The sequence below is a fragment of the Zalophus californianus genome, chromosome 1, assembly GCF_009762305.2.
Source record: "Zalophus californianus isolate mZalCal1 chromosome 1, mZalCal1.pri.v2, whole genome shotgun sequence".
Taxonomy (NCBI): domain Eukaryota; kingdom Metazoa; phylum Chordata; class Mammalia; order Carnivora; family Otariidae; genus Zalophus; species Zalophus californianus.
In genome coordinates this window covers 203,105,328-203,131,761 of record NC_045595.1, presented here as the reverse complement: position 1 = coordinate 203,131,761, position 26,434 = coordinate 203,105,328, and the positions used below count along the sequence as shown (strand labels likewise).

At 43.3% G+C, this 26,434-nt stretch overlaps 1 protein-coding gene across 2 annotated transcripts; it reads left to right on the top strand.

The window, feature by feature from the left end:
* Positions 1-5,424: 5,424 nt before the first annotated feature.
* Positions 5,425-25,005, top strand: MIS18A (MIS18 kinetochore protein A). Of its 2 annotated transcripts, XR_003517810.2 has the most exons (6): positions 5,425-5,806; positions 8,597-8,663; positions 12,370-12,492; positions 14,928-15,024; positions 15,813-16,006; positions 24,810-25,005. XR_003517810.2 is itself a non-coding variant. In XM_027581704.2 (5 exons), exons 1-5 carry the CDS (start codon positions 5,461-5,463, stop codon positions 15,891-15,893), a joined length of 714 nt encoding a protein of 237 aa, XP_027437505.1. In that variant the 5' UTR covers positions 5,425-5,460; the 3' UTR covers positions 15,894-17,039. The 2 variants fall into 2 exon arrangements, 1 of the variants encoding a protein (XP_027437505.1); XM_027581704.2 differs by lacking the exon at positions 24,810-25,005 and having other exon boundaries at positions 15,813-17,039.
* Positions 25,006-26,434: the final 1,429 nt, after the last annotated feature.

The window sequence follows — 26,434 nt, the reverse complement described above, 5'->3', positions numbered from 1 at the left end:
TTAGTATTATTCCAGATTCAGGAGTTACAGTCTTCACTTTTTGATCAGTCTGTGTTAAGTTTAGAGAACTTCCTCTTAGTTAAAAGGGAGATTTGTAGGTGTTTGGTGCAGGCATTAAAGAATGTTATTCCCTGAGAACTTCCTCTGGCTGTATATTAAAAAAAAAAGAAAAGAAAAGAAAAAAGGAAAGAACCTGGGGAAACAAAGGAATGCTTGGAAAGAAAGTGAGAGGCTGACTTAAGAATTTTATACTGGAAAGGTGTTCTTTTCCTACATGATATTGTAATTGTCCTGAATTAGTCCCCTTGAAAGACTGTGTTTTGAAAACTACAAGGCACTATTAAATACATGGTATTATATTTCAACAATTTGGTGTAGTGGTGTGACTACTGTTCTTGGGGTCCAGGGACCTATGTTCTAGACTGAGATCTGTGTATTAGTCAGGCCTCTTGGTAGTAAGTGACAGAAACCCAATTCTAACTAGCTTAAACATCAGCAGGTTTCTTAATGGGAACATGCTGTGAGGGGTACCCACAGAACTGGAGGGAGGCCAGTGGGAGTGGGGATGTTGCTGTTACTCTTGATCTGCACCTCATATCTTGTTTCTCTCTGAGGCTCAGTGTCATGTCAGGATGTTCCACAGAGCTGGGGGCATGGCTGATGACAGCGCTGGGTCATGACTCAAGAATTGAGTGAGCAGGGGACTCTCCCTCCAAACTTTGGCATGAAAAGTTCCAGGGATGGATTCAGACTGGCTCTAGTTCTGACACCTGGTCCCCTAGAACCAATCTCTGTGGCTGGGAAGGTGCTGGTCTGGGATGAGGTATGCATTGGGGAAGACCTTCAGGATGGGAAGCCCCGCCCACAGCCACACTGTTGGAATGAGGGAGGGAGTGGAGCAGTTTTCCCAAGAAGATGGGAAGAGTGCTGGACATATAACAGCCCAGATGTCCACTATCTCTGCCACTAATTAGATCCGTGACCCTGAACCAGGCTGGGCCTCAGTCTTTCTATTTGTGGAGTGAGACAAGTAGAAGAAGCATCTCTATGATTCTCTCCCAGCCCAAATATATTATGAATTTACTGAAAATCACGTTTTTCTCCTTATTCTTTTTTAACTTGCATGAGAATTAAATATCTCTGTTAAAGACCAGAAAAGCGTGAATCCACACATTAAATAGGAGAGGGAAACAGAACTATTTAAAGAACATCCTGCCTCGGAGGATTTTTAAGAAGGTGAAGCATATTCCTGTCGTTTCACCCCTGAAGCACAGATGGAAATATCTAACCAAACTTTTCCCACAGCACATTTTATCCCCCTGAGGAGGGCTCTGATTGTGCCAGAAGGTCCCCGGGGGCTGAGTGCCCAGCGTGGCATTCTGTTGGTACCAGCTGGTCAGGGAAGGCAGCTGTGGATGCCATTTGGCTCCCAGTATTCTCCACCAGTAAGAGTTGGACAAAGTGGTCCTCAAATGCAGCTGCAGCCAGCTCTCTACATAACGGAACCAGCTGACTGACTCCAGGGACCTGCAATCACTCCTCATTGTCATTCTTGTGTAAGGGTAAGGAAGTGTAGCAATTAAAATCTATTTCATGATTGTAATTAGCCGCCATTAATTTCTGATTTTCCTCAATTGCCAATGCACTTTGCAAAGGGCATAAATTCTTCCCGCAAAACTGTCAAGATCTTATTTGTTTCTTCTCCTCCTTTTTTTTTGTTCCTTCTCTCGCCTAGTTATATTTTCTTGCTTTGTCTCTTTCTATTGCTGCTAACCATTGATATTTATTAGACTAGCATTTGTTTGTGAATGACGTCAAGGCTTTTGAACCCAGCCAGAAATGAGGGTTGAATCAGGTAGTCTGAGTAACCAGTATGTTGAGCAAGAAGGATAGAAGGATGGAATCAAAATGGAATCTTATTTTGAATGTTGCTTCCTACTATGACCTTAGAACTTATTTGGTAAGGACAGCCTTTCCTTTGCCCCTGGATGAGGACAAGTGAAGTCTGTGTGTGGGGTTCCCTCCATTTGCCTCTCCAGATCCACTCACCAACCAGACTTGTATGGACCACATCAATATGCTATGTGCCCTATGAATGCTGGTTGAACTTGGGCAATGGGGAGCCCCAGCAGGAAACTGGAGGAAGAAATGAGAACAAGGTCAAGGAATTTGATCTCCTGCCTCTCTCCTTGTGAGGTCAACTCAGCTGGCTGCATCCCTTGATGGAAGGGTGATCCCCCCAAGATGGTATGTTCTTCATAGCTCTCTTTCCTTTGGGAGAATGCCTTCCTCACATCTCTGTGGGTCAAGGCTGTTAACATGGGTTCCCTGATCCCTTGAGGATCTCTCCTACATGCTGTCTATACCTTTCTCATTTGACACTTTGTAAAGAAACCCTCCCTGTATTATTGCAATTTGAGTGTACTATCTTAGGGAATAAACAATTATGCAGCTACGTCAGTTGCAGACAGAATCTCAGTGACAGAATGATAGTATCCAGTCCAAGATATTAATCAACACTGCAGTCTTCTCTCCAGGACAAGAATTGTTACCCTCCTCCTGCAGGTGGGACATGTAGGTGTATTCCTCTAGTGGGGGAAGGGTGTGTGGCTGGCCCTACTTTCTTTTTCATCTTACCTGTTCCCTGCTACTTCCATTCCTGGGCTGAAATGGGGGGCAAAAGGGACAAAATGGTTTTCACTTTTCACTTGAATTGGTTCTATCATAACCTGGCCTGGTTATGTACCTCTGGCCTGGCAATAGTTAGAACCAACTCTCTCCTGGCCCCTCAGAAACTCCCTGCACTCTCACCCCCAGCTGCTCACCGAAACCCAGGAAGGTTTGACATTTGGATGCTCACTTCTGGAGAATCTTCATCCTTCCAGGTTATCTTGGGCAGAATCTAAGATTCCAGGTGGGAAGTTTGAACCAGCAAACTCACATCTGGTTGACAACCTATCTGGCTTATCTTTGTTGTGCCACCAAAACAGCTCAACAGCCCGACTCTCTTGCTGGTTACTGTATCCCCAAACACCTGGGAACCCACAGGCCCTGCAAATGGTTCCTCAAAGTCTCCTCTCAGCTGAATTGAAGCAAGTGGGCAGATACCCTCCACCTTCTCTACTGGAGAGAAGTGGAACTCACAGCCCAGCCCGTCTCCAAAGAAATCCTTCTTATGAAGTCATCTTGGTCACCATTTTCTCCAGTCCTTAATATTGTCAAAATGTGGGAGGCAGTTTAGGGCGGGAGGGAATTAATTCTCCAACATCCACTCTGAGGATCCCTCCAGGGGAGGGAGGCAATCTGTCTCACACATGTTCTGGTATGTCATTTTTACCTCATCTTGGAATCTTGGTCAAAATCTCAATTTTAACATACTGTATCAGACCATTACATACACTTTTAGTTGCTAGATAAAACAAAACAGTTCAAACCGTCTTCCACTATAAAGAGGATTTGTTGGCTCACATAACTGAAAGAGTCCAGAGGTTGCGTGCTCAGTTTCTCTGTGATCTCTCGGTTCTGCCCTTCTCCATGTTTTCAAGAGGGCTGCCCGAAGCAATCTGGGTATGTGCTTCTTTGTTCATACCCAGGGAACAAAGAGGACATCTCTTACCTCAACCACTGAGCAAGAGTCTTGAGATTTACTCTGACTGGACAAACTTGGTAACTTAGGTCAAGCTGTTAACTTGAGCCAATCCTTATCACCAGGGGAGCACAATGTGCTGATTGGCTCAAGTCTTGGGTAGGAGCCATCACTGCACAGTGATTATGGAAGAGAGATGGGTTACCCTGATTGGGTTAAACCTCTGGGGATCCATTCTGGGAATTAGGGGTGATGTTAATGGACATGAGGGTTGCACTCAACTTTATGCAGATCTCCCAGCTGTGTAACTAAGAGGAAGGGTTGGAATGGTTGTTCAGGAAGCACCTGCCACCACCCAGTCCAAGGTCATGTTACTCAAGCATCTAATTTTGTCCCCACATAAAATATGGTTTTGTGGGGTTCTAAATATTTTATATTCATAATACAAACATACTTGTGGGGTTCATTTTGCACTGGGGCCAACTTCTCCATTAGGCACAGTACCTAGGGCCCATGGTATTTTTATAGCCCATGAAAATGTTTAAATTTCTTTTATTTTTATTTTTTATGTTTTAAAGATTTTATTTATGTATTTGAAAGAGAAAGAGAGTGAGCAAGAGAGAGAGCACAAGCAGGGGGAGCGGCAGGCGGAGGGAGAGGGAGAAGCAGACTCCCCGCTGAGCGGGGAGGCGGATGCAGGACTCGATCCCAGAACCCTGGGACCATGACCTGAGCCAAGGGCGGATGCTTAACCGACTGAGCCACCCAGGTGCCCCAATTTCTTTTAAAATCAGAAGAAAAAAAGGAACTTTAAGGCCAAAGAAAATGTTTTAACATACAATATTTATATATTCATCTTTATAGTAATACAGTTGTAAAATATAATTTGTATTATAATTATTATTAATAGGGAAATGGGCCTACTAAGGCAAAAGTGCATGGGTAAGAAACTGAGCAGGCAGCCCCTCTTTGCTTTCCTTCTTTACTGTGATATCTCACCACAGAATTTAATTGTTGACAATAAGAACCCAAGGTCTGAGGCAAGAAGATCATCCCTTTGAATTCCGAGGTTATTACCCATTTACTTAAAGAACAGATGTGGGTTGTATCAATGTTGTACGGGAGATACTACAGTAGTCCAGGGAGGTCAGGCTTTCCTGCACACAAAAAAGGAGGGAAGGCAATTTTCCTCCAGTTGGAGGCTAAGTGACGTGGACACGGCACGTTAGAGTTAAAGCATTTTCAAGCATATCGTCTCACTTGATCCTCGTTGACAATCCCGGTGCAGTCCTGACCCATTTAATCCATCAAGAATCAGACACAGGGAAAGCAAATAGCCTTTCCACAGTTTGCTTCATGGTTACCACTTTGTGGCACACCGACCTACTGAACTAGATTTGTTAAGACAGGGCCGAGAAATCTGTTTTAACCAGCTTCCGGTGACTCTTAGGCACGCTAAAATTTGAGGGGCTGTAGCATGGGGGTGGGGTGGGGGAATGAGGCTGAAGAAAGCAGGTGTGTTCCCCAACTCCTCTTCTCTGGGCGGTGTGTGGGGCGGCGTATTCACTTTAGTAACTAAAGGGGCCCAACACCGCTCCCCAAGTTGACTGGCCGCCAGACCTCTAGCAGCTTCAATTTCCTAAAAATGGAAAATCTTGACTCAGACGCAGAGATAAACTGTTGCGGCTCAGCTCGACAAGAAGCATGCGCACCAGCGGGTTGCCAGCTGTTTGTTCTCTTGCAGGCTCCGCCCCTCAGGCCACGGCCCCTTTCCGGCTTCCGCCTCCTCGCCCCGCGCCGCGCAGGCGCAGGCGCAGGCGCAGGCGCAGGCGCGCATTTCCCGTGGCGCTCCGCGGCGCGGGAGATTTGCAGGAATGGCGGGCGTTTGGTCATCTAGTTGTTGCAAAGGATGTTCTTCTACTAGCTGTGCGTGTGGCGGTGACAAGGGCAAGTGGGGCGACTCCTCTCTGTTGGGCAGGCGGCTCTCGGAAGACTCGAGCCGTCACCAACTGCTGCGGAAGTGGGCAAACATGTGGAACTCCGTGAGCGGGGACGCGTCGGTGCCCTGTGTAGAGGGGACGCGGCGCGAGGAGGCTGCAGACCCCGCCGAGGAGGAGGACAGGCCGCTGGTGTTTCTGTGCTCCGGCTGCAGGCGGCCGCTGGGCGACTCGCTGAGCTGGGTGACGAGCCAGGAGGACACCAACTGCATCTTGCTGCGCTGTCAGTTGCCGCGCCTGGGTGGGATGTACGGGCGGGGGTGAGTGGGTGGGGAAGAGCTTGGGGCAGCCTTCTTTCCAGGTGTGCTTCACCTGGACGGCCCGGGAGAAGGGGGGGGGTGTTTTGGGGCTGTCCAGTGTTTTTAAAAGCAGAAAAATCTGAGAAGGTGAGCTGTTCCAGGAAAAGGGGAGGAGGAGGGTCACCCCTGCACCTTGGGCTCACGAGTGATGGGTCCTTTTCTGGGGTTCCCCCAGCCCAGAAGAGCAGCGCTTCAAACGGCATCTTTGTTAACATTGCTCAGTAAAAAATGACCTACTAAACCGTAAGCATTTGGGGTGTTGCCACTCTGTATTACTCCCCACAGAAATTAACTAAGTGTTAATTGTAAATAATATTGTTAATGGTTTATTTAGGAAATTAAGCTGTTCAGCTACCTGATTCCTGCAGGGGGATGTCAGGATTGATTTTTCTTATTAGTTGTGTTAGTGGATGCCTTTATTCTGAAGTGTTAACAACCATAGAGTTGTCAGAACACATTACTATCAATTTTCTTTAAAAGGAAACTTGTAATAACACCAACAATCTCTTCAAAATTGGAGAGGAAGAGTTAATAGTAAAAAAAGTCGAGAAGGTGGCTTGAGTTCTAGCTTCTAATACTGGCTCTGCCAGTTACCTGTATGTTTCTCTGCTCTACTCTCATATTGTTGATTTCATAGTATTTATTTAGGGGAGTGGTTCACATATGTTTTTCTGAATGGGTGTAAAAATGGCTATTCTTTTTGGACTTGTGGCTTTCAAGATCAAGTTTATGCTCTCAATTCTATAAATATTTTGGCAGAAATTCACCAGGGAGATACCGTTAATCCTTCCGATCTGTGTCTGTTTTTTTCTTTAAATGATTATAAGCAGCTTTATTTATTTTTAAAGATTTTATTCACCCATTTGACCGAGAGAGAGACAGCTAGAGCAGGAACACAAGCAGGGGGAGAGGGAGAAGCAGACCTCCCGCCTAGCGGGAGCCTGAGGCAGGGCTCCATCCCAGGACCTTGGGATCATGACCTGAGCCGAAGGCAGATGCTTAACGACTGAGCCACCCAGGTGCCGCCTGATCTGTGTCTGTTGATAGAGGTCTAGATTGTTTCCAGAGTTGCTGCCATTAGAACAGCATGTACATGGGTTGAGATTTTTGATACTGTAGGAGAATCTCTTTTTTTAATTTTATTTATTTATTTATTTTAAAGTAAAGGTTTTTTTTTTTTAAAGATTTTATTTATTTGAGAGAGAGAGAATGGGAGAGAGCACGAGAGGGAAGAGGGTCAGAGGGAGAAGCAGACTCCCCGCTGAGCAGGGAGCCTGATGTGGGACTCATCTCTTTTTTTTAGTAGGCAAGAAATAGTATGTTTGGTGTTAAATCTTTCATTTTGCTTGTACTTTCTGTTTTTACAGCCTGTTTTCTATCTTTTGCCACATGCTTTTTCTTTTTCCTTTTGTTTTATATATAAAAACACTTCTGTTATTTACTTTTTCTGTATCAGTTTTTAAGTTTTAAAAACTCTCAGCTTTAGACAATTTGATTTACTCCCCCCGTTCAGCACTGCTGCCATGAAAGATAACGAAATGAACTCTTGGGTTAATTCTATTCCCTCCTGCCTCAGTTTGAGTTAGTTTGATTATTTTTACTTTGTCAAGGTTTATAACATTTAAGTTCTGTTCTGTAGCCATAGCATGGTCATTGAACCTTAATGTAACATTTGTATGAATTTGTTTTTCAACTCTAGGACTCTTATTAATACAAGAAAGCTTATTAATAGTGTTCTCATTTCTGAGTTGTTTATTTCATTATCATCAGTAGACCCTCCCCACGCCCCCTCCCCAACCTCCAAGAAAACTTCAGTTTTGAGTGGTTGAAAATGTCTTTCTGTTCTCTTTTACATGAATGGCAACTTGACTACATGTACAATTCTGGGATCACGCTCTTTGCTTTTTCCAGGCAGGGAGCAGCTAGTGCAAAGGCCCTGAAGCTAGTATGGACATTTTAGGTGTGATGTCCCTTCTTCATTTCCCTCCATCCCCTATCCCTTCATTTAGTGTATCCTGGACCTGGATCCTCTGGGAATGTTTCCTGCTTCTGGGGTCAACTGTGACCCCATCCAAGTCATGGTCTAAATAGAAGATTTTTGTCCAGGTCCCTGAGAGCTCTGCATTTGAAGCCTGGGGATGTATACACTGGCTTTTAGCATTATTCTTGGGTTTATCCCAATTTTATTATACCTTGCAGGTATTCTTGGTAGTCTGTGATTGAGGTTCTAATTGTTCCAAGTTTTACTGGCAGTTGAATTTTCCCCTCTAATTTTACTCATTTTATTAACATCAGTGGTTTTCAGGGAAGAGAAAGAAATAACACTCATTCTGCCATCTTTTTTCCAGAAGACCTCTGTACATTTAGTTTTGAACCACTTTTGTGTATATGTGACTCTGGGCTCTTATTTTTTCTGGTTCTCTGAGTTCTAAAGTAAAAATTGGGGCACCTGGGTGGCTCAGTTGGTTAAGCGACTGCCTTCGGCTCAGGTCATGATCCTGGAGTCCCGGGATCGAGTCCCGCATCGGGCTCCCTGCTCAGCAGGGAGTCTGCTTCTCCCTCTGACCCTCTTCCCTCTCGTGCTCTCATTCTCTCTCAAATAAATACATAAAATCTTAAAAAAAAAAAAGTAAAAATTGAATTAGACGTTCTCTAAATATCTGCAGGTGTATTATAGCAAACCACATTAATACATTATTGTTACTTTGCTGTAGGTGTTTCCTGTAATGTTTCTGTGGATAAAGAACAGATACTATCCAAACGTAAAAATGAAAATGGTTGGTGAGTAAGACTTTTATCTGTGTGAATATGTGTATTAGAGAAAATGTTTATTTTTCAACTAAAAATCTTTAATAAGATCATTACCAGTAAGATTAATTGGGATAAAACTTTCTTCGTGGTGATCAGTATAGAATCAGTCATTTTAATGTATCAATTCTTGAGTGATGGTGGTCGTTTTTAGATATTGTGATGAAAGAGTTTCTGAAGTCACATTCTCACACTCTCTTTTGGGTCTTTGGGCTTAGTGCTAAAGCAAATTGAAAATAAAAATAGAAAAAGAAAATACCTGTATCATAAAATCTCAGCCAAAGTGTGCCTTAGGCCAACGCTACCTACTTTTTTTAATGTCATGTTACACATAGAAAATGCTAGTATCACACTCACACACATGGACATGTGGCCTGTTGAGGTAAACAGACAAGGCTGCATGAGGCCAGAAGCAGCCAGCACGGGGGCTCCGGCAGTCCCAGGCCTGTGCTGCCGCTCCAACAGTTGAAGGGATCACCATCTTGGCGTACCTGCCACACGTTGCTACAAGTGGCATCCTCAGTAAACAGAATGGGAGGCTCTGCCTTATATAATTGTTGCCAAAAATGTGTCTTAACTGATCTGTGAAGTAACTTTAGGTGGTATACAGACGACTAAACAGAAATTAATAATCATGTATGTTTTTTTAATGTGTGTTTAAAAATACATTTAAAAATGTGTGTTTTTCATTTTAAAGTAATGCTGGAGTTTCCTTTTCAAATAAAGTGTATTTCAATTTAAAAAAAATCACTCTTTTTAAGGAGAATTAACAACAGTACAGGTAGTATGTGTATGTGATGGAAACAGTGCTCCTGGCACGCAGGCGACCTCAGTTTGGAAAACCAGCCTTAGATCATTTCTCCTTCTGTAGATGAAGAAAGTAAGGCCTGGGGAGATTAGAAGTTTGCTAAAACCACAGGACTGTTTAGTAGTTAGAGCGAGGATGGTGCCTGTGTTTCTCCTTCCTTCTTGCAAAGTGTTCTTTCTTCTCTCCTTCCAGTTTTAGTCATTTTGATGCCACTTTCACCAGTTTTGCCATATCCACATACCGGCTTTGCTGTCATCTACTTAATACCTTTCATTACATTGACTCAGGATTTTTATTTAAATTTATTTAAAAAGGAATACAATATATTACTGCCATATTATTTGCTTGAACTAGAAATTAACCACAATGAAAACAAATGTTATTAAACTCTAGCAGAGATGCTATCACCTGGCTGGTTCTGAGCCTAAAGTCTGTTTTCTCACTGTTAAAAGATTTGCAGCTGTGAGATTCTAGTTAAAGACTTCCTAGCACTGGACTGAGACTTTCTTCTTTTTATAATCAGGATTGATGGGGAACTGAAAAGGGGAATTGACTCTTAACTCTGGGAGCCAGTGTTATTTAGTCCTGTTTCCTTGTGTCACCTGAACCCATCATTTTTGCCACGTAAATTCAAATTCAAGACATTCACTAGGGTCCCATATTCCACACTTGGGGAAATACCGTATTGCCTTGGGATGCTCCTAAGTTTTTGATAGGCCTGACTGAATAGCCACCTGCCGGCAGCCGGCCAGCAAGAGCACGCGTGGGTTTTAGAAATGTGTCGTGAAGGTAGCAGCGCTGTTCCTGGGTTCTTTCTGTCATTCGTTAAGGTTCTTACACACTAACTCATTTCTTGTCGAAAAATCATCCTAGGATTTCCGCACTGCTTTCTCAATATTGTTGTTCAGTGTTAAGGGTGAGTTCTGGCCAAATCCTTGCCAGCGGTGACAACGGAAAGACATTGCAATAATTGTCGCTACTCTCTTCATGGTTTCTCAAGATCACTCTGGAAGTGTGAATGGGTTTGCGTGTATTCGTCAGTGGTGTTTACTTTGATTTGGGTAATTTGGGATAAAACAATATTATTTGTTGATCAGTGTTGTATTTGTATCCTTTTTGGTTGATTACACCTGCATTATATGTTAGTTCACAATCTTGGTAATTGTGTATGGCCACTTCATAAAGATTATGAGGTTCGAGATGTAGCATGGACATTTTCCTGTTCACTGTTGGTAGTATGGATAGGGTTCCCTCCTGGGCTTTACTAAGAAATATAAAAAAATATATAAATTTAAAATACTAAAAATATAAAATATGGTTTTCAATATAAAAGCATATGGAAGCTTAATATATGATCAGTGGCATATTATCTAGCTAATTATATCACCAGTAAGAACTTATAATTTATTAGGCATTTTGTTCTTTGTTCCATTATGTAGCTGCAGTAGTTAAAAAAGTCAGTATCTTTAGGTAAACAATAATGCAGTCTATAATATGTTTGAGTTTTGGTTGGCTCCATTTTTTTTGATAACAGGAATAGCTCTGTAGTTATCACAAGTGGCTCAATACCAATAGGAATTATATTATTCTTTTGAAATAATAGCTATCTTTTGTAATGTATATTATCACTAGATTTAGATCTTCAGTTATCAATTTGCTCTGTGTTGGGACTAATTTATTATAGATATTTATAGAATGGCAAATTTGGATAGGTCAACTTGACAAGGCATTTAGGTGACTGGATTCTAAGATTTAAAGAAGACATGAATTGACATTGGTGGGGGAGATTATATTCAAATATGCAGAGCCTGAGTTGAGAAATAACTATAATGAAGGAACAATTATGTGGAGAACTTGGATCATTAAGTAAAATATTTGTGAGTTGCCTGTGTGGAACATATCTGTAGTGGGTAGAAGAGTGTTAGGTCAAAGTATAATTAAAAAGAGAAAGGCAACCCTAACAGATACGTGAAGAGCACACGTCAGAGATTTATTTAACTCATCACCGAGGGAGTCAGAACATGGCAAAGCTGGTTTAGAGAAGGATGCTCTCTGTAGAACAAATCTAGTTACTGTCCTATAGGACAATAGAGCCTCAGCCTTTGAGGTTACCTTTTCTACTAGCAGAGAACATTTGTGTCTCTACCAGACTAAAATTATTTATAATTTTACAAATTATCAGTCTTATTAATCTTCTTTCTGTAAGTTATCATCTAACTTCAGAGAGTCTGGGCCCTAATCAATAGTAAGTAGTGAGCAACCAATGTTACCTTCCAGTAGAGCAAAGTATGGCCCATGGGCCAAGCACTTATTTTTGTAAATATATTTTTACTGGGACATAGACACGTTGTGTATTCAGTTACATATTGTCTGTGGCTGCTTCTGTGCTATAATAGTGGAGGCAAGTCATTGCAACAGACACCACATGGCCTACAAACCTAAAATATTTGTTCCCTGGATCATTACAGAAAAAATCTGCCTCCCTGCCCCAGAGTGTTAATGATTCTTGGTGGGCTTGTTGGACAATATGACATTAAAAGGGCATGTGGAATCCCTGTCTTATTTTCAAATTTTAGATAATTTTTCTTAATACCAGATTGAGGCATTTACAGTCTAGAAAAACACCACATCAGTATCTTCTCTTGTCACTTTTCTGTACGTCCCATGTCACTAGGTGCTGAAGGCACTGTAGCCTGGAGGTGATTGTCTACATTTCTAATGTCAACATTTTACTATCATTTTTTTCCTTCTTTATACATATGACTTAGTAGGGTTAGAATAACATATTTTAGCAACTTAAATGTTAAGCGTTTATGGGTTGTAACAAGTTGCTACTTTGTTTGCTAAAGCAATGGCCCTTCTTCCTTGCAGCATTCTGGAGGCTCTATCCTGCACAGGATGCTCACTCAGGCTTGGCTACATATACAGGTGCACACCCAAGAATCTAGATTACAAGAGAGACTTGTTTTGCCTCAGTGTTGAAGCCATTGAAAGGTAAGTGTGCTAAATAAATGGATACCTTATAAATGATTTCTTGGAAAGTTGTTTGCAGAAAAATTGATAATGAAAACATCAGAACTAAATCAACACTATTTGGTTAAAATATATTTTCAAGTAATAATTTCTGACAATAAAGCCAGTGTGATTTTTTGTTTATTTGTTTTGACCTGATGTATTTGGTATTGGAAAATTAGACATTCTAAATTGTAAGGAGAAAGCACTGTGAGAACATTTTTCAGAGTAAAAATAGGTTCAATTTTCCCTAAAAATTGAATTTAATAGGATTTTTTAAGCAGTTGTATGGATCAATATGTGTCATCCATTTTATTACCCCCCCACCCCAGTTTTTAGCCACCTAGAATATCATGAAGAATTAGGAATTTCAAAACTGATTAGGAAGGAAGTCCGTCCCTTTGGTGTTCTAGAAAAGCAGAAATATAAAGTCCAACTATTTTCTTGCATCTGGTAAAGAATCACCTGTTTTTTCTGATGCAAGGAAGTGCCTTCATTCTCCAAGATTTCTATAAAAAGTAAACGTTTGGAAACAAGGCAAATAGGAGGCTGATGACAGATGTCAGTTAAAGAGTTTCAGATAGCTTTTATTTATTTATTTATTTATTATTTTTAAAGATTTTATATATTTTAAAGAGAGAACACATGAACAGGGGGAGGGATAGAGGAAGAGGGAGAAGCAGGCCCCCCACTGAGCAGAGTGCCCGATGTGGGACTCCATCCCAGGACCCTGGGATCATGACCTTAGCCAAAGGCAGACGTTTAACCGACTGAGCCATCCAGGTGCTCAGGAGTTTCAGATATCTTTTTTTTTTTTTTTTAAGATTTTATTTATTTATTTGAGAGAGAGAGAGACAGAGAGCACGAGAGGGAAGAGGGTCAGAGGGAGAAGCAGACTCCCCGCTGAGCAGGGAGCCCGATGTGGGACTCGATCCCAGGACTCCAGGATCATGACCTGAGCCGAAGGCAGTCGCTTAACCAACTGAGCCACCCAGGCGCCCGAGTTTCAGATATCTTAATGGCCTTCTAATTCATGAGCTTTTTTAAATAGGAAATACAAAATTAAGTGACTCATCTGACCCCAGTGTATTTTCACTTATCCTGCAAAAGATGTAACCCTCAAGACTTTAAAGATGCCTAAAATCCTTATATATCAGGAAAGAAGAACAGTTTAAGAAGAAAAGAATTTTGGGACGCCTGGGTGGCTCAGTTGGTTAAGCGTCTGCCTTTGGCTCAGGTCATGATCCCAGGGTCCTGGGATCAAGTCCCGCATCGGGCTCCCTGCTCAGCAGGAAGCCTGCTTCTCCCTCTGCCTGCCACTCCTCCTGCTTGTGCTCTTTCTCTCTCTCTCTCTGACAAATAAATAAAATCTTTAAGAAAAAGAAGAAAAGAATTTTAATGCCAAGGAACCTGGTTGGTTTTGGAAGGATTTATTTACAGTTTTGGGGTTTTTTGAAAGATTTTATTTTTAAGTAATCTCTATACCCACTGTCGGCTCAAACACATGACCCCAAGATCAAGAGTCGCATGCTCTAAGGACTGAGCCAGCCAGGCGCCCCCATTTACAGTTTTGTAAATTACTCAGTGCCCCTTCATTTCCCACCTCATCTCATTTTTCTTTCCTAAACAGGATGTTGATTGACTTCTGCCATTTTGCCTTCCATGCCATTTTTCAGAAATAAAATCACTAAGGCTTCCAAGGAAAGCTTGACCTTACTTGACAAAAGAAGTGACCTGCTGAAGTTGCTACATGTGATGAAGGACTTTGGAAGAAATGCAAATTAATCAAGTTTTCTTTTTGGAGAAATACTAGCCCCTTCTTGTTTCCCATTTAGATTTACTAGGTTACCAACACTGGGCCTGTTTTCCTTGTTTCCAGGCCAATATTTATCTTATCTCATATTTTCTACACCACAGCATCTCCTAACTCCAGAGAGCAGAGCAAAACATAACTTGGAGGATAACTGTTGGTGTTGCCAAATCAAAGTAACTGAGAATTGACTCCATACGTTATTTACTAAAGGTCAAATTTGAAAGTACACATGTTCCCAACAAATTATAGAAAGCAAAAAAGCAGTGGCTTCTTCGGGATCTTTTAAAACTTTTTAATCATAGAATTTTGAGCTATGAGTGTGAATGTTTTGCCACTCGGTTAACTAAAGAGTAAGGTTGTGCCAGTAATGAAGTACTTAGAATATTGGACAATATGTAGGAATGCCTGGACCAAGGTGTTATGGAGAAAAACTCGATTTTTTGTGGTACAACTTCCTGTGTGGTTGCTATTAACAAAAATAGTTATTTTGTGTTCATTTGGTACAAATATGTAGTATAAGATAGAGTTTTAATGTTATTAATTAACATGATTTTCATATTTACCTCCTTTTCATATTTTAACTTTGTACCATGTTATACTGCAGTTATATTTTAGGGTCCTCGGAAAAGCAAATAGTGTCAGAAGATAAAGAACTTTTTAATCTTGAAAGCAGAGTTGAAATAGAAAAGTCTCTAAAGCAGGTAATTCTGTACTTTTTATATCTTTGTATGAACAATTTCCTGCTAGTGAGCAAGTGCTCCTCCACAAATAATCCTCAGAATGGCACTTGTTTTGATCTTAGTACTTTCCTGGTAAGAGAGTGCTGATTTTATTTCAGTTGTTAGTAAAGTTGATTTTGGGGGTTAGCCAAACTACAACTTAAGCTAAAGCTTTATCAAAAAAATTATAAGACATTTCATGTCTCATCAAAACCATATATATTCTAAAACTAGTAAACTATATTTCATTTGATTCAATTCTCATGGTATAAACAACCTGCAAATGTTTTTGAATGTTAACATCTTCTCATGGCCTGATCGGCAACATATCCATGAGTGTATAAAAGAGCTCCACATTAGAGGTTGAGAACTACTGATAATAGAATGCTGCCTTATTGGGGCGCCTGGGTGGCTCAGTCGTTAAGCGTCTGCCTTCGGCTCAGGTCATGATCCCAGGGTCCTGGGGCGGAGCCCCGCATCGAGTTCCTTGCTCGGCAAGGAGCCTGCTTCTCCCTCTCCCACTCCCCCTACTTGTGTTCCCTCTCTAGCTGTCTCTCTCTCTCTCTCTCTCTCTCTCTGTCAAATAAATAAAATCTAAAAAAAGAATGCTGCCTTATTTACATAAAATTTAGTTTATGCCTCTAAATAATTTCACGTGTAATGCATAACATTCGTAAATTTTATTAATGATACATATTTTAATCATTTAATCATGTGTGATTTTAATCATAATCCTATGTGTATCTGAAAATATTTTTTCAATTCAATAGATGGAAGATGTTTTGAAAGCATTACAAACGAAGCTGTGGGAGGTTGAATCAAAATTGTCCTTTCCCAGTTGCAAAAGCTGAAATCTCTTCCAAGTGTCCCGCTCTGGACTCCCTGCTGATGGACACTTCTTTCATATGTAGCAATTCTGGTTATCATTTGATTTCACCTAGAATGGAAGGAATTCTCAATGCCCGTATGTATATGTGGTATTCTCTTGTATTGATCAAGTGAGAAGAATTGTAGAATTACTTCTATGATATAGTCAGTGGTAAAGAAATGGTTGTTTCCTGAAGTTGAATTTCAAAGCCATTTTATGATACTTGCTGAAATTGGAATTTAGTAGTTTTTGCTTTGATAAGAAACTGCCATGATTTTCTGAACTGTTATCTCTGTATCGAATTCATTATTCCATTTCCTTTAAAAAAATTCATTCACCTTTAATACTTTGGGAAATACTTCATACTGAATGGCATGAAAATCTTAGAGGTTTTTCCACCCACTGTGTGATTGAATCTCTCTGAAAACAGAAGCATAAAGCTCTCTGAAGAAACTGGTCCGTTGAATTACTTGTCAGAACTGTTTGAAAACTTGCATAGGAGCAGAATAGCATGTATTCTGGTGGTAGTAGAATTCCACTTGATCTGTTTGTTTACTACTCTGTGCCCCCCAAAGTCTGGAGTAATATTTGCCAAAGAGACTAGTAGTCATCTCTGCAGGTGGGATTCTGGGGAATTTTCAGTCTTCTATAATGTGAGGCTTATAGTAAGCATGTGCTATTTTTTAAAATCGGGGGAGAATAAAGATTAAGACAAAGTATTTTAAGATTGATTTTTACAAAACTGAGTTGTGGTATTTAACTGAACTCAGAAATCCTGATGCCATGACTTCCACACACTTAACCTGCTGTGGAAAGCCTGCTCAGGCGCATAAATGTAACCCCAGATTTCTCCAGGCACCTTTCTGTTTTTGGGTACGGATGAGGCTATATAACATTAGTACTCAGTATGTATGAGTAACTCAACTCAGTTTCTGCTCAGAAGTTCCCTAATTATTTCTGAGAATACTTAAAGGTATCCTAAAAGAAGGTCCTCAGTCAAACCAACTGACTCATTGACAGTTAGTGAGTTATTTTTCTTTTTTTTTTTTTTAAAGATTTATTTATTTATTTGAGAGAGAGAATGAGATAGAGAGAGAGAACATGAGAGAGGGGAGGGTCAGAGGGAGAAGCAGACTCCCTGCCGAGCAGGGAGCCCAATGCGGGACTTGATCCCGGGACTCCAGGATCATGACCTGAGCTGAAGGCAGTGGCTTAACCGACTGAGCCACCCAGGCGCCCGTGAGTTATTTTTAATAGATTGGCAATAGCCCCTGATAATTAGAAATTAGGGAGCCCTCTCGGTCTCATCTCTCACAGACTTGCGACCAGGTAGAATATGGTCACTGCTAGCAACAAGACAGTCATCTGGCCTTGGTAGGCTTAATGCAGTCCCCAGTGTCTGTCCCCTTCTGTGCTTCCGCGGCACCTTGCATGGAAGTTCATTCAGAACAGATGGATGAGTATGGTAACCGCAGCATTCCCCTAACTCTCTGGTTGTGCGGGTAATAGTACGCCAGCAGTCATGTTCAGGGCTATTCCAAAGACAGGTGGTTTGGCTCCCTCATTCCTTTTACCCTGCTCATACTGGGGCAGGATTTCTAGCCAATCCACGCATCTTGAAAACTACTCCTTTCACCAGTGAAAAATAATTTCTAACATCCACAGCGCTGACTAAGCCTCTGTTGTGGATCAGGAGATAAGCCTAGCTCAGGTGCTTGGGGCTCCCTCTAGGGTGGACCTTCCATTAGCCGTCCCCGGAGTTGTCTTTTTCATTAGGTCCTCCAGAGTCCTTCAGATGAAGTTAACTGACCACTCCTGGGTACAGATGGAAAGTTCACACACATGCTCTTCACTGAAGCACCTGAAAGGAAATCCCAGGAGACAGCTGCATTTCCCAAGGTAGGGTCTGCCTCTTTAGCCTCTGCCCGTGATGTCACTGAGGGATGTTCATGCCCCTGCCGCAGAGGGAGATCCTGAGGTTCCCAAACTGCTCACCCTGAGGGCTCCAAGTGGGACTGCTTTGTCATCCCCCTGCATGCTGCTCTGTGACACCTGCAGGAGGAGGGGGTCTCCCCTACCGCATTCCGGGCCAGCCTGTTCTGGGGCCACCTGTTTCCCCAAGGCCTGGGAAGCCTGGCTTTTCTGGCTTTGCATGAGGTCTCATCAGAATGCTACTTTTAAAACTCATCCTGTATATCCACATCCTAAAACCTACAAGACTTGAGGCAGTGGGTTCTTGTTTCTATTCCTTGTAACTGAAAAACAGTGTGCTCTTGTTTCTGATTATCAAGTTCTGGTAAAGCACTGCTTGTGAGCAGGAATGAGGGTGCTGGAGCAAGAAACGGACCTTCCAGTCCAAATTGCATGAGACCCAGCAAAGAAAAGAGCCTTCAGGCAGATCTACCCAGAAATTATTCCTTCAGCTATCCCCATAAAGGACACTCCCCAGTTCTTTAGGGAGAAGCTATGGAAACTGATGCCAGAACCCATTACATGGCCTTTCTAGGCTCTTCTAACTATGTAGAGTTTCATCCCAGAGTGTGGGTTCTGTTGTTCTCAGCAAATGCTCGCATCATGTTTATAAATTTCCAAGCTAAAGAGCCCACTGAGGTCATTGCTCTGTGTAGCATCAATGCTTGGATGGAATGCACCCTACCTGGGTGATTCTAGTCAAGCTCTGGACATTTAAATGGGCAAAATCAGGAGAATGTCTCCTTGAAGAACTGGGTCTAGGCATTTAGTGGGAAATTCTTGAACAGAGAAGCTGTGAGTGAAACATCCCTCAGCTTGTTTTTGAGGGATGGTCTCACAGATAGCAGAAATCCTGGATCAGGATCCCAGTTTAACTGCCTTCTTTAGCCATGTGACCTTGAGCAAATTATTTAATCATTTTTTTTTTTTAAAGATTTTATTTATTTATTTGAGAGAGAGCACATGAGAGGGGGGAGGGTCAGAGGGAGAAGCAAACTCCCTGCTGAGCAGGGAGCCCGATGCGGGACTCGATCCCGGGACTCCAGGATCATGACCTGAGCCGAAGGCAGTCGCTTAACCAACTGAGCGACCCAGGCGCCCGAATTATTTAATCATTTTAAGCCTCTGTTTCCTCATCTGTAAAATGAGGATATAATAACCTTCACTTGAATCACAGATTATCAAATTAGATAATGCTTATGAGAGTACTTTGAAAACAGTAAAGCATCACAAAAATCAAATGACAATGATTTAGCCTTGTTTAAAATAGAGTTGATCTGATTCACCCTCCTACCTAGTATAGCCATAACATTCTAGGGATGTAAAGGGAGAAATCTGAAACACCATAATAAAAATACATATATTACCATTTTTTGAATTTACTTCTTTCTCCAATTACCAATACAACATATGAACATTGTAGAAATTTTGAAAAATAGAAGAATGGCACAAAGAAGAAAATAAAGCACAAAATCTCACAACTAAAAGAATTATTATTCACTTTTTGGGGTATATCTTTGTAGTCATTTTTATATGCAAATTTGGAACCATACCAAACATACTGTTTTTACTTAAACTACTTCATAACTATGTTTCTGCATTATTAAATATCTTTTATAACCTGATTTTTAGTGACTACCTATTTTTAAGGAAACATTTGTTTTAAAACCTGTTTCAGTGTAATCATATGGTATGAAATGCACACTTTTTAGTGGCTTAACAGCTGAGTTTACTTGTCAAGTAAGAGGTAAGGCGTGAGAGAAATCTTAAACCAGTTACCTCTGTCTGGCTCCAGGGCATGCAGGAGCTGAGAGCCAGCTGTTAAATTGTCAGGAATTTTGTGAGCTGGTTGTTAAACTGTTGGTAGCTTCGAGTTGGCCATGGCTGGGAGTGTTAATACCTGAAAAATCAGCACGTGCTGAAGAACCTGAAATACACCCCCCCCACACACACCAGCTGGTTTCCCAGGACATTACTGTGTATTTTGAATCTCCCTCCATACTGTTTGACTTAAAGTTTAAGAGAAAGAAAATGGTTTCTCTTTTCATCACCCAGAAGACTCCATCCTAACATCTTTTTATTTAATAAATCTAAAATGAAACACTGTATTCTTAAGACTTTAGTGATTACAGCCACATTCTTCACCATCTGGAGAAAAAGCAGAGGTACCTGAAAGCTAATGACTTAAAATTTTGTCTAAATAGTCAATGTTTTATATATATATATATATATATATATATATATATATATTGTTGTTGTTCTTCCTGAATAAGATAAATAGGTGGGCAGTTGCGTGCCTGTGAACAAGCAGAGAAAGCTCCTTTGCAATTGCTTTGAACTGAGGGAAGATCATTTATTCTTTGATCTAACCCAGACTTGTTTTGGGTACTGATCATTAATTTTGTTTAATAAGACCCAAATTCCACCTATCTGGCGGAGGTTTATCTAGGCAGGTGATCACGGTGGCATGCAGTCAAGGTCAATCTATATAAGTGTAGTCTCCAGAATGTGTACACTTGTCTAAATTCTTGTGATAACTAGATGGCAGCGTGAAGTGAGGGGTCAGAGGAGTGACGTCCCACATGTGATCTGAACTAGAACTAGCCTCATTTCATTCAAGTCAGCTCTGATTGACTTCTGCTAGCTTGACAAAATTAAATTAAGCCTAATTTTCTCCCCCCTAAACAATTACCACCATGGTTTTCAATATCCTCCATCTGACTTTAAGGCAGAGAGATGGACAAGCTCCCCTCAAGGTCCCTTTCAGCCTCCTAGTTCATGTGAGCTGAAAAGGGAGATGAGAAATAATTCAAAGGGGGGAAATGAGAATCCCTGAGCTAACTTTGCAGACTTGAGTTCTCTTCCCCACACACACTGTCACCTTCACGTGCCGCCCACTGACCGCACTACTGTTACCAGGAGCTGTGGGCTTAGAATTCTAGAGGCTTCCCGAGAGTAACAGAAAATCTGGAAAAGTAGGGTGCAAGTTTGACTGAGTAACATTTTCCAGACCAAATATAAGAATAGGTCTCCATTTTGAAGAGAAATGTTCTGAAGCTTTCAAAGGGTTTTCCCTGAAGGGGACAGACAGACAGCTGTTTTTGCCTCCTAGCTGCTTCCCTGGGGGATGACTTCTGCTTTTTGGTAGCAAGCACTTTAAATGATCATTTCCTGCGTACCAAGCACCATGCTGGGAGCTGGGAGTTCACGCACTTCTCACAAAACCCTTTTCACAGGAATCCTTCCTCCCATTTTATAGGTGCAGAAACTGAGGCTCAGAGAAGTTAAATCCTGGCCCGAATTCCCAGGGCTCTGCAGCGCATTGCTGCCTCCTCGCTCTATCCCGAGCTGCAGTTGGGATGCCTCCTTGGTTCTTAGCAGTCAGATACCCAAGGGAAGGTGAATCACTTCCTGGAGTGTTAGCAGCCTTAGTGTCCAGAAGGGCTTAGAAGTCATGAACGCCTCCCTTTTCTAGAAAACGAAGCTAATTGAGCCCCTCTGTGGTGGCTTCCCTCCACTCCCTTTGTCTCTACCTTCAGATTCCCCAGCTGGGACAAGCTCTCCCTCTCTCGCTGTCTCATGTCTCGGCTCTCCCCCGGACCACCTCCTTTGTGTCATTTCTCCCCCTTTATCGCACTTACCCCTCCAGACATCAGATTTTACATTTGTCCGTTCGCTCATCGTCTTTCTGTCAGACGGTCATCCCCGCAGTCCTGTGGCCTGTGCCGGAAGGGATGCGGCCGCACGGTAGGTGCTCAGGGAGCACCCAGCGGGGTGAGTATTGCTGCATCACCTACCCATTTCCTCACATCTCCAGCCACTGTCCACTCTGTGGACTCCACGCTTGCCCTACAAGCGTGCTCGGGTGTCTTTGGTGGCAAGCATCCTTCCTGCGGTCTGTGGTCCTACCTCTAACCTACCTCATGACAAGCCTTTGGGTCGTCTGCTCCAGACGTTTTGCTGCCACCACTCCTTTGAGGGCTGCCAGTGAATGCTCCCACCAAAGTGTTCCTGTCGGCCTGAAATCCCGGAAACTGCCAACAATTTAAAATCACCCACCCCTTTAGAATTCTCTTCTCGGTTGTCCGTATTTCTTAGCGGTGCGTGATGAAATGCGCAGGGCTGAAATGCCCCGAGGCCTGGGACCCATACAATACGCCAGGGAAGTAGCCACCCAGCAAGGGGGGGGGCGATCGTGTGGCCAACGTCGCTGATCGCTGCTGGTCATCGCTGAGGGGGAATGGAGACATCATTATGACTTTGCTTTTGTGTATGTTTGCAAGTTTTTGTCAAACCCCAACACCAGTGCGCTCTCATGCTCCGTCTTTAAGGGCATCTGACCTGCCCTCCTGCCCTCCCCGCTTGCCACCCTTCCCGGCTGTCCTCCCTCCTCCTGCCTCCCCTCCTGTCTCTCCAGTCTTTCTTGGACACATCCTGCCCTGCCATGACTTCAGTGACCAACCTGCGTCTTTATGTCCCCACAGCCTTGACGGTCTCCCTCAGGCCCTGGTTCTGAATTCTCAGCGACCTGCAGATGCCCGCAAGTGCCCTGCACGTGACACTGTCCTCCCTCTTGTGCCCTGGACCTGAAACCCTGGTCACATGAACCCTATATCCCTTGCCCGACCTCCACCCCACTGTCCTGTCTGCTCGGCCTTTCCCAAGGCCATCTGTCCCCGCCCATTTCTGCCTTAGGCTTCATTATCACTTGAACTACTGTTTAGTTGGTCTTCATGCTCTGATCCTCTACTCCCCGATCCAATGAACACACCATTGTCCAAGGTGTCTTCCCATCCTCGGCATTACTCCATAACACATGGAATACAGGTCTCTTAATCTGAGACTTCAGCCTCTTGGCCTGGCCCCGGATGGCTTCCAGGCTCTATCTCCCGTTTTTCTTACCTGGGACTCTGAGCTTTTGCCAATCAGAACACTCCGTGTCTCACATATGCCATTTAAAAATATATGTACAGTTTTTACTTGTCCTTCAAGGTCCTGCTGGGATGCCACTTCCTCCAGGAAGCCCTAGTTGTTTTCTCTCAGAAGTAATTTCTCCCCCTTCATCATTCCTAAATTACTTCAGGATGTTTTTCTTGCCTCCTTTGATTTCATACTATAGTTATGTGGGAAACTTTCCTGCAAGACTAACATGTTTCTGTTGTTGTTGCTGTTTTTTCCAGAGGCCCAACATGTTTGTGAGGCCTCGTATGCTGGAGGCAATATTTGTTAAATGAAGAGAGAATTTTCATCCCCTGTCTACTTTGTACAGTTATGATGGTAAATGGAAAAATCTGAAAAAAAACTTAAGCTGCGAAAAATGTTTATGCCAAAGCATTCTAAATTGCTTTCGATATTTCAGAATTGACATATAAGAATAAAAAGAAATGGGGCGCCTGGGGGGCTCAGTCGGTTAAGCGTCTGCCTTCAGCTCGGGTCGTGAGGGAAGTCTCCTCCCTCTACCTTTGCCCCTCCCCCTGCGTGTGCGCGCGCGCGCTCTCTCTCAAATAAAATCTCAAAAAAAAAAAAAAGAATAAAAAGAAACTATCCCAAAATGCAGTGGTGGTGTGGGGTTAGAACTCTCTGTTAACCATGTAAATAGGAATTAAAGGGGAAATTACCAAATTGAACTCATTTACATGTGTAATTACCCACCTGTGATCATTCTCCTGTCTTATCTACTCCCTCTTTCTCCTCCCACATCAAAGTTAAAAATACTTTGTATCAAACATTTTCTCCCTAACAATACAATGAATTCTTGGAATCGGGTGTGTGTGTGTGAAGGCGGCCCAACTGCTTGAAACAAGACACGGACTCACGGTGCCCCCGCCCCGGGCGCCGGCGGTGTGGGTGGGGAGCCTCGCAGGTGGACGCTGTAAGCCGCCTTCAAACGTGTGGTGCACGAGGGGAGCCTTGGAAGTCAGTGGCCCTGGAAACATCCCGCCAGTGATGTTCGGTGATCAGGAAAGCCCTGAAAGAAAACCTTGGCTTTTAATCACGTGGACGTCCAACAGGCGCGGTCCTATGGCAACCCAAAATAGTTGCTTTCTCTGATAGGAAGGTGTCAGGGGGTGGGCTTTGCCTCAGGACACTTTTCTGGGGGTTGGGGGTTAAGGATAACTGTGGAACTGGGGTAGACAGCCCCTTGAGCTTGCAGAGGCAAAAGGAAAGTGGCTATCCAGGTGTGTTGGTGTCTGGGACGGTAGGGCATTGGGACCCCCGGGGGGATGCTCTCCAGGGACCTATGGTCCCTTCAGCGAAGGGGTCCGATGGTGCAGGCCTGGCCCACGCAAGGGCAGGGGCCTTCTCTGCAGCCCCGGGAGACTCACGGGGTGGGAGGAGGGGGAGGTGCACACCGCCCAGGAGCTCATTAGTCTGCCTTGCCCCAGAACCTGAGATCAGCAAGACCCCCGGGGGGCCCCACGTATGTTGGGATTTGAGATGCGCTAGTTTAGAGGATAGTGAATAAAACAGCTCATTAGTTGTGTTTTGTCACGATTATTAAGTTTTCTGAATCCCATAGTAGTTTTCGCTGTGCCTCCCTTTGACACCCTATTGAAGCAGGTTCCTAGTACTGTCCTGTTGGAGTTGGATTTTTCCCTAATCTGACCACAAGGGGCCGCATTTTACCACAGAAATACTCATCGTGTCAGGCCTGCTCCAGCCCACGGTGGCTGACTGGCGGCAGGAGGCCCCTTCCCCAGGTGGGTTGCCTCATCTCGACCTGGAGTTTATCCCTCTCAGTAACCGAGTTCCTTAATTAAAATCCCATTCAAGAGCCGCCCCCCTCCCGTGAACCCCCACCAGATTGCCAACAGCTTCAGTTACTCAGTATTCATTCCTGAAATTGTCTACACCTACACTCCCACGAGCATTTTCCCCAAGAGACTGAAGTTTTACACTGAGAAGTTAATTATGTTTTCTCTTGCAGTCACTTCTGGAATTTCCATGACTCAGGTTCATCACTAAACCCCCTTCCCCGAGGCTTTCCCAGTCCTTAATGGAGTGTTTCCCAGAGCCCTTTGGAATTGCCAAGTGAGAGGAGCCGGCCTTCCTGAAAAAGCACATTTCTGGTCACCTGGCTGATCTGTCTGACTCGCAGGACTTCCCAGGAATCCTAGCCTGTATTAAGGCCATCTGTTCCTCTGGAAACAAGAAGGAACGCTATTATCTTTTTATGGGATGAGGCATCAAAAGCATTTTATTCAGATTAATACATTTTCCAAAACCTTAAGAGTAAATCCGGACAATCCCATTTGAAGTCAGACTTGAAACAGAAGTTTTTAGGTATGTGTGTATATATTCGAGCATTAAAATATTTTACCCCACAGAAGGTAGCCCAGGCAAAGAGGTGCTGTGAGCTCAGCCCAGACTGGGAAGCCTGGGGCCTGGGCGTCTGGGTCCTGCCGCGACTCAGACTAGCAGAGCAAGTCTTGTCCTGGGCTTCCTGTCTCCGAGCCTTGGTTTCTCCATCCATATAATGAGGAGGCTGGACCGGAATGATTGATAAGGTTCTTCCTTTCATTAGTAAAAGCAATTAGAAGTTTTGTTCTAATTAAGCATTGACTTGAAATGGCAAACTTGATTCACGGCAGATAGATCATACAAAGCATCTGGAATCAGACAGACATTGACAATACTCTCCCTTTTGAAGAACAAAGACCACAGTGGAAGCGCCACCCACATTCGCTACCGCTGCTTAGTCGGACGTAGGTGGTTGGCCGGTGGCGCGTCTTGAAGATATTCTTGAATCAGCTCACGGAATTCTGAATAGAATGAACACGTGGGCACGTGAACACTTTATTTAACAGCAACATCTCTGGTCACCGCCGTTTCATTAAGAAGATTAATTTTTTTTTTTTTAATCAGTCTCCACACCCAGCATGGAGCTCAACGCAGGGCTTGAACTCACGACCCCGAGATCAAGACCTGAGCCGAGACCAAGAGTCAGACGCTCAACTGACTGAGCCACCCAGGCGCTCCAAGAATATCAATCCTTCAGATACAGGAGTGATTCCTTTAGTCATTTTCGCGCTTTCTGTGAAAAACGTGTGCCCTGCTCTAGTCATTTTACTTTTGCCTCTTCTCCTGTGCCCCCTCCAACGCCCATCACTGTATCCCCTTAGCAAAGCCAGAACCAAGCAGAACCGGAATTAGGCAGGGCTGGATGTCAGCCACAGAGCAGGCCGAGCCGAAAACCCCGGGATGCTAGCCCACCCCGCAGTTTCCAAGGCAACCCCTGCTGCCTCTCTCCCCAGGCTGGAGGGGAGCCTGCGAGAGTCTGTCCTGACGTGGCTCTGAGGAGAACCAGCACGGGGTGAAACAATCTGTGAACGAGGACTCTGGTTCCAGTCCTGTTTTTGATTTTCCTCTGGGAGAAGCAGCCTGACTCACATTTATTTGCTCCAGTTCTGGAAATGAGGATGTGAATTGGAATTGACTTGTTGGGGGGGTGTAGGCCTTTGAGAGCATATTAAAAATATACACAGACCACCGGTCTGAGAATCCCTGGATGACCTTCCAACGACGAAGTAACAGTCAGAATTCTTGCAGGAA